General features: G+C 42.2%; 1 protein-coding gene across 1 annotated transcript; it reads right to left on the reverse strand.

Annotated features, from left to right (window-relative positions):
- Positions 1-496: 496 nt before the first annotated feature.
- On the reverse strand, positions 497-8,437 carry CA7 (carbonic anhydrase 7; the record flags this gene model as incomplete). The annotated part of the gene is made up of 7 exons (XM_084215462.1): positions 497-619; positions 895-1,050; positions 2,030-2,092; positions 2,333-2,428; positions 3,294-3,412; positions 6,217-6,414; positions 8,398-8,437. The coding sequence occupies 7 exons, from the start codon at positions 8,435-8,437 to the stop codon at positions 497-499; spliced, it is 795 nt and encodes a 264-aa protein (XP_084071588.1).

Here is an 8,437-nt window from a genome sequence, read left to right on the forward strand (position 1 = left end):
ACACTGTGTCATCAGGAAGCAAGAATACAGTGAAAGCAATCTTTAAATCAGAGCTCAGCAAATGGTAATAACAGATCAGTAAGGACAATTTAAGTCCAGTTTGTCCAGAATTCTTGATTACTGTTTTCTCATGTATTAAATGAGACGAGTAGAAGTTGTGGCCATCAGCACTAGTAGATCACTACACAATTTCCACTTGATATCAAGTTGGATTTTAATGTCATTTTAATTTTATAGAGTTTCAGGTCTTGGATAACAACCTAGTTCACTCAGCTATCCCTTATATTAAATAGTGCTGGTTAAAAAGATGCCATTTCTCCAAAAAATGAGCACTTCAAATGAAGTAGAAAGCCAGAAGACTGTCCCCATCCAAGCAGAGGGTTCATGGAAATGTCTGTCTTGTGTGTTCCATGAGTGGTCTGTAGACCAGAGTTTCTGTTTAGAGTATCTCACATGTGGAAGCTCTTGGATTTCTCAGGGCCATTGTCAGGTTTCTTCAGGCCTTGAAGGAAGCTCGAACAATTCTCCCCTTCAGAGGCTGAGGGGGGCGAAAGTTATTGGCCATTTGGATCCTCTGGTCTTCCTCACCAGTGAAGAGCAGCATGCGGAATTTCTCCAGCTGGAAGTTCAGGGGAAACAATTCACTGCTCAAGGGGGCAATCAACAGTAATGTTTTTAAAAAGGACTAAAAGGAAATATTCAGTATAGTTTAATGAGTTAATGGAACAGGTTCAAGCAAAGCTCCTAGAGAGTATTAACAGAAATGAACAGAAGCCCTGAAGATTGAACAGGCCAAATATTCAGAGACATTTAACTCAGCCTAATTTCAAATCAAAAGTCTTTGCCTGCTTATCCAGTATTGAATGCTACAATAACAGAGTATCAGAAATTTACCTGTTTCACAGAGATTCTTATGGGTTCTTTCAGCACTATCCATGTCACACTCTCATTAAGGGGTGGGGTTGTCAGAGAACCGAGGTATGTCCAATAATCTAGACTCATGGGCAGGAGACATTTAGGGTTGAAGCCTCTAAACTGAGCTTTTGTTCCCTGGGAAAAGAAAATAGACTTAAAATTTATCCTTTTACTTTTAAGAGCAGGTAAAATAACTTTTTTTGAAAGAGAAGAAAATGTTAAACTAACATTAAAAACAGGGGAGAGGAGAATTCTGTAAAGGTTTGGCTACCTTATAACTGTTAGCCAAAAGTAGATGGCAAGTGTGATGCCTAATGCTGGCTTACTGGACTTTGAGGTCTTGCACCATTGTCTCTACCAAAATTCACCTCTTGTCACAACAGGCCCAAAAATAATGCAGGAATGTGCTCTGTATATAGTGTTCAGTGTGAGTATAGATAATATCATGGAAGAGTCCCTTGTTTCATTACTTTCTCATCTATTTTTGTTGGAAAATTTAAATCCTGTAGTTATTGTCTGCTATGGTAAATACTGGCTTAAAAAAAAAAAATTCAAACCTTAGAGTCTAAAATTAGAGGAAGGTGGATTGATAGAGGAAGATACATCAACCAAAAGATTGGTAGAAATAGAAGAGGGTGCTGCCTAAAGTAGTGATTGCCTTCAGTACCACAGTCTAGAACAACATTCTTCAGGCTGTAGGAGCATCCAAAAAGGTCTCAGTCACTCAGAAAACACCTCAGGAACAAACTCTGGACCTCAGTGAGATCATCCCTGACAGAGCTCTGCAGCAAAGACAAACAGGCAGCTTCCACTTGTGCCAGCTGAGGCTCAATGGAAAAGGATTATTTTGCTGAGTCCAAGAGCAGAGTCTCAAGGGTCAGGGAGCTGTGGATTTTAGACTTTTTGGGAAAGGCAGAACCTCTGGATGACCAGTGGGGTCAGCATGGCCTTGTGAGGCACCTGAGATTAGGAAAATATTAAGCTACAACTACAGTTACTTTCTAGTTATGGGAGGATCTGTGGGTGGGTGATTTTTCATTTTTGTCTCAAAGATGTACATGAGCATGATTTTTAAAGATATCCCAGAAGCAAATTTAAAGACTTTAGAACTTACTTTAAATTTTACCATGTACAAAGCATCAGTGAGTCTGTTCATACTGGCATGTTCTTTTCCAATCTAAAAGAATGGAATAGACAGGTTAAATAAGAAGGACTACAACTATGCTTTAATTAGGGCCTGCTTTCTTACTCAAATCATAACATTCCTACCAAAGTTTTCAGCAATTTGCAATGCATTAATGCTTCCAGTAAGTCATCTGTTTTCCTTAAGCACTTCTTAAATATGTGGCATAGTCCTCAAGCACTTTACAGCATAATGCTTTTGATCATGTAAACATGCTATTTTTGCAATTCTTACCTCCAAGAAAACACCAACTACTGCCAAGCCATCTGGAGCTGCTGCTGCCTCTCCAAATGTTGCATATTTTCTGGCATTCCAATGTACTAAGTGGAGCTTTAAAGAAAAATAAAAAATAAGAATTAAATTAGTGATCAAAGTTATGAACGTGGTTTCTCATTGATAGCACTAACAGTTGTTCATAACAGAACAGTTTTGTGTCCAAATCATTGCTGGAAACATGAAGTGAATCCTTTGGACAGGTCCATGAGTGTGGGCAGGAACCCGGCAAGTTTTCAGTAACAGCCCACACGGGGGTGGCATGGCCAGGCTTTGGGAGTGGGAGGATACAGGGGTGGCTTCTGTGAGAAACTGCCAGAAGCTTCCCCAGCTCATGATCACAAGGAAGGGACCAGGCTGGAGCAGCTCCTGAAGGACTGACTGCACCCATGGAAGGACCAGGCTGCAGCAGCTCAAGGAGCTCACTGTCCCCTGCGGGAGGGACCCCACACTGGAGCACAGGAAGATGTGAGGAGCCCTTCCCTGAGGAGGAAGGAGCAGCAGAGACAGCCTGGGATGAGCTGAGCACAGCCCCCATTCCCCATCCCCCTGCAGCACTCAGGGAGAGGTGGAGAAAGCTGGGAGTAAAGTTAAACCCAGGAAGAAAGGAGGGGCGAGGAGAAGCTGTTTAAAGATTTAGTTTTTATTTATCATTATCCTACTCTGATTTGGTTGTTAATAGATTATTTGTTTTGCTGTGTCAGTAACTTGTGAGGGAGCTCTCCCTGCCCTTATCCCGACTCACAACCCTTTCCTTATCTCCTTATCTCTCCTCTCCCCATCCAGTTGAGGAGTGCAGGGATGGCTGACCTACACATGGTGAGCAAGGAATCAGAATCCTAATCCTGCCCCCACGGTAGACAAAGTCATGTGACAGCATTATTTGCATGAAATAATCCCATCTGTGAAAACACATCCTTACCTCACAGGGAAAAGGTTTTCCATCAATGGTGTGCTCTGACCCCTGGCTGTGAGTGGTGCCCCAGTGGAAGTGGAACTGCTTTAGCCGGAATGGATTCTGAAAGGGCCCTCCACTGATTGCTGGGCAGGAGAACAAAAAAAAACCAAAAACCAACCAAAAAAAAAAAAAAAACAAAACAAAAAAAAAACAACCAGGAGAAGAAAGCTTAAGCATTCTGGCTTTTTAGCTTCCTGCTACTAAAACTAACCACTGTTGGCACAATAGTGGAAAAAAGGCAGCAGCCTCTCCAAGCTGCCAGCATGCAAAAGATGCATCATCCAGGCATTTAAGAGGGATGGATTTATTAATGGAGGGCATCAAAACTCATTTGAAAAAATGTAAATTAAAACCACTGTGGGGCTACCTGTACAGAATTTGTAACTTTCTTGAAAGAGCATATTTGACACATGAAGATGTGGTAGCCACCCTTACGGGTATGCCTTTGCTGTTAAACACAATAAATACAAGTGGAACAGGTGGAGCAGCCCTGGGAGAGGGATCTGGGGGTGCTATGGGTGAGAGCAGGCCCTGCCCCAGCCCTAAACCCCCCTGCCCTGGGCTGAGCCCAGCGTGGGCAGCAGGGGAGGGGATTCTGCCCCTCTGCCCCTCAGGTGAGAGCCCACCTGCAGAGCTGCCCCAGCCCTGGGACCAGCACAGCAAGGAGCTGGAGCTGCTGCAGAGAGCCCAGAGGAGGCACCAGGATGAGCAGAGGGATGGAGCAGCTCTGCTGGGAGGAAAGGCTGGCACAGCTGGCATTGCTCACCTGGAGAGAAGGCTCTGAGGAAACCTTACACCCTGAACATCAGCTAGACAACTCAGATAAGTATTTCCTTCTTACAGTATCTTTACTTTCAGTGGAGGTTATCTATATTCCATTTCCTTTAAATACCTGATCCCATAAAAGAGGAAATATAATAGCTGGTACTTCATATGACACCACTCAACCTCAAATCACCTTCTAAAGGTAAGGAAATGCCACAGAGACACTTCATACATCATTTAGAAATAACACCTAAGCACAGACAAATGTTTAAGATGCCACCTATAGAAGATATTTTATCACAGCATCAGTAATCCTGTAATTTTATATGCCACCAAATCTAATATACTTTTCCCAACAGACCTCAAGACCCGATCATAGTCTCACATTAAGAAAATTAAAATTACTTTTAATATCTGTAAAGCTTGTATCCTCAGTGCAGTTCATAACATTTTATTTAAAGAGTAAAAGATGGGACTTGCACAGTGCTACCACATGTGCATGCTTCCAGCTGGCCTTTAAGCAGGAAGCTGGCCTTGCCAAAGCAAAGGTTTTAATATTAATTAAGGATATAAATACTCCTAGTACGTTTTTCTAAAGTTAGCAAAAGAATGCATCACCTGTCCCTAATATTTTAAGAAATTTAGCTATTATGGATTACTGTCAAAATGCTGTTGTGTCATTTATGCAGAGCGTTGAGTCACTAGATCTATTTCAACACAACGAAGAGCAGTTGAAACCGTGTTTCCCACTCCTAGCAGTCATCTTCCTTGAAAAAGTGTTATTGAAACAAGACAGGCTTACTGTAGAAAGGGTCTCATTCCTGGCAGGTGCTCTGAGTCTGTGTCTCTAAGTGCAGAGTAATACATGTTCTTAAACTTCTAAGACTGAATAAAATTCACTGTTTCACAGATACAGTTCAGCTGAAAATTGCATTATAGCTAGCAAGCTAACATAATACTTCCAGAGAGGTCTTACAAATTCTATTTATAAGGTGGCATTCTGAAGAGATCTGTGCAGTAAAAGTGGAAAATGCTCACCCAGTCTTCTTTGCAAATTCAGTAAAGATAGGATGCTTAAAAACTTGACCATCCCATTGGACAGGCTCTTAAATTCATTCCAGAAGAGAAATTTTAAAACAAGATGTCTGGAATGTTAACATTTACCCCTTATTTAGAAGGGCAGACAAGCCACTTCACAGAAAAAGTAATTTGTTTTCAGTATAAAGGTATCCTGTTTAGCTTGCATCAATCAGCACACCCAAAAGGAAGATGAAATCAGCTGATAGGCTTACAAATTGTTCCAGTTCTTTTTGTTTTGTTTTTTTAATGCACTCTTCCCATTTATCAGCTGCTTTATTATCTCCATTTGAATGCTCTTCCCCTACCCCCAGATGTAAAAGCACAGTCTACCATGGAAACAGACCTAACAGAACAAATCAATCACTTAAAGAATTTACATTCTCTGCCAAGGGCTGAGACAAGAATAATGTACAACTGCAGACAGTCCAACATCCAAAGTTGGCTGCTACCAACTCAGAACCCAGGATGAGCTGAAGATTTTCTAATTTCTGAAGAAACCACAGTGCTACAAGTCAGGGAGGAAAAAAGAAAATGCAAGGTAACAGTAACCTGTCCAGGTACAAATTGGTGCAGTGATTATGATTATGATGACTGCGCTGCATAACCCAGCTCTGCTTATCCTCTTCTCTTCCCTGTGGGTGGGAGCTGGGCCCTGAGCCAGAGCTGGCACATGAGTTGGCATCTTTGATTGGGGTGATCACAAACCAGGGCACTGAGGAGTTTACATCCCTGCTCTGGGTGCTGGATGTGGTCTGGCAGTGCTGGAGAGATGCCCAGCAAACTTCAATGCTCATCTAAAAGAAAAGGACTGCAATCAAACGTCTCATTTTCATGAGGCAAGAGCTTTTCCTAATGAAGAAACACTTATTGATCTGTGATATTGCATTGCTAGAGAGGCTCGAAGAGAAGACAAAATATAAACGGCTGCAGTCACATGCCTTGTTCCAAGCTGAAATTATACATCATAGAAGTTACTCCATATAGAATGTGCTTAATTCCTTCCCCCACTAAGTCCCAAGTGAGCTGGCTGTACTAGTCTCACCTGTCCTGTCATCAGCGTCCTCAAACTCCACCATGACGGAGTGGCCGGTGTTGGAGATGCTGAGGGAGGTGCAGCACTCGTAGGAGACGACGAGGGGCTGCAGGCTGGGGTCGTACACGGCCCGCGCAGAGTCGATGTCGATGGGGGACTGGCGGTTCCCCTGGGCAATGGGGTAAGCTTTGTGCCACTCAGAAGGGCCTTCAACAGCAAGCAAAGCAGCATTATTTCCTTCCCACCATGCACAGAATGGTCATTATGGGTTTGCAGGATGCTTGAAATAAAGCTTGCTCAGCAAGAGTGACTCCAATGTTTGGAATGTGAGAAATTAATTTAAATTCTAGGCTGGTGTGGTTTTATTAGCACAAGCAGGCTGCAACAAGATGGGGATTCAAATATTTTGTCCAGAACACACCGAGGAGATCATGGCAGAGACTGCTGTACCCCAGTCACTTGTGCCACTCTGTCTGCAGAGGCTGTAGTTACCTTGATAAGGTGTTCCAAGGTGGGTACAGGTTACACTTACATGCACAAACACACTCCCCAAAGAAAAAGCATTTAATTCTCCCTGGGAAAGAGAGTGTAAAAACTCCAGCAATTCAAATTAGATGCAGATGACTCAATCTCTTAGCTACTGACTATGCAGTTATTTTTAAAATAATTTTATGACTGCAGTAAATCTTTGAGACAGCTCCATTCTTCACTCTTACCCCTTATGGTATCTTTCTAACCTGAGTGAAGGACACAGGATGATAATTAACACTTCAGGACTTCCTGACCTCAACAGAGAGGGGGAAAAGCCCAATTTGATAGCAGAACTCTGCTGCCAGAGCTGAAAGATTCTTAAGCTATTTGAGATAACAAAAGCTTATCCATATCTAAGAATTCCTGTTTCTTATGGCTCATTTTCTACTTTGCTAGGGTAGTGAAAGCAGCAATTAAATTCCTCTGCCGCCTCTCTGCATGAAGCATAACAGTAACAATTGTACTTTGGGATTCTCAAGAAGCACATTTTTAATTGCAGCATTCTCACTTTCACAAGGGGAAGCTTTTTTTTAAGCCAAGCACAGGTATTTAGCGTCCTTGAGTTTACATAACACAACAGTGATCTATTACACTGTTACTTGGCTTTGACACTTTCTGCTAAGCTTATAAAATTATCTTTTCTCATCCTGCCTAGAAAGCAGATCTAGGAATTAAATGCTCTTACACAAGCTAAGGCAATATCATTTGGCTCTCACAAGCTTCATAAGAGTACCCATGGCTCTATTAATCCTAGCTACAAGCACAAATACATAATGTTACTTACTAGCACTAACCAGCTTCACTTGGTATTCAAACTTGCTTTCAGACTCAGAGACTAAAGGAATTGCTGTTAAGAAAGAGAATGGCCCCTGAAGGTTATACAAAAGACTCTTGTTGGACACTCAGCAGCTAAAATAATTGCTGCAAGGAGAGAGACTCCTGCAAGTTATGCAATTGTCTTATTGGCCAGCATCAGCCACTTATCCCCCGTCTGTAAAGGATCCAGGCACTACACGACACTACCGTGACAAACCTTCAGGAGCTCCACATCCCCCCTGCGCTGTCACACGCAGCCTTGGAGGTGGGAAGCAAAGGAGGAGGACTAAATTAAAAACTGTCAAATCAGAAAGCATAACTTGTTCTGTAAGAGATCTGATACTGATCTGTACAATTTATTGATGTACTAGACATACATAACATATAGCTTATTTTATTCACTTTTATGGAAGCCTAGATATCACATTTCAGCAAATGCACAGAACCAGGAGATCTATTACTGCTCTACTAAATCTTCTTTACCTAACAGAATTGCTTTTGGAGAGAGACATAAGTAATCTTTTTTTTTTATAACAGCATTTTGGAAAGGGACCCATCTGTAATATCTGCAGCCTGAAAAAAACCCAAATCATTCAAACTGCTTCCCTCAGTTTAGGAATGTTGATTGCAACACTGAAAGGCAGCAGATGTAAACTTGCACATCTTTTGGTGCACTTTCTGGGTGCTATTGATTATCAATAAAGTAATTAATTACCTGCTGTATATACTTGATTCTTGCAGACATCAAAATGCAGGCAGCTCTGCAGGGCTCAGGCAACAGCTCTAGAAAGAAAACGAGTGGGGGAAGACAGAGAGATGCAGCACGGAAATGCCATAACCTACCGTCAGCCTGCCCATATCCCCAACTGTGGTGGCCAGTCAT

Source organism: Fringilla coelebs (assembly GCF_963513975.1).
Source record: "Fringilla coelebs genome assembly, chromosome: 14".
In the NCBI taxonomy this organism is placed as follows: Eukaryota; Metazoa; Chordata; class Aves; order Passeriformes; family Fringillidae; genus Fringilla; species Fringilla coelebs.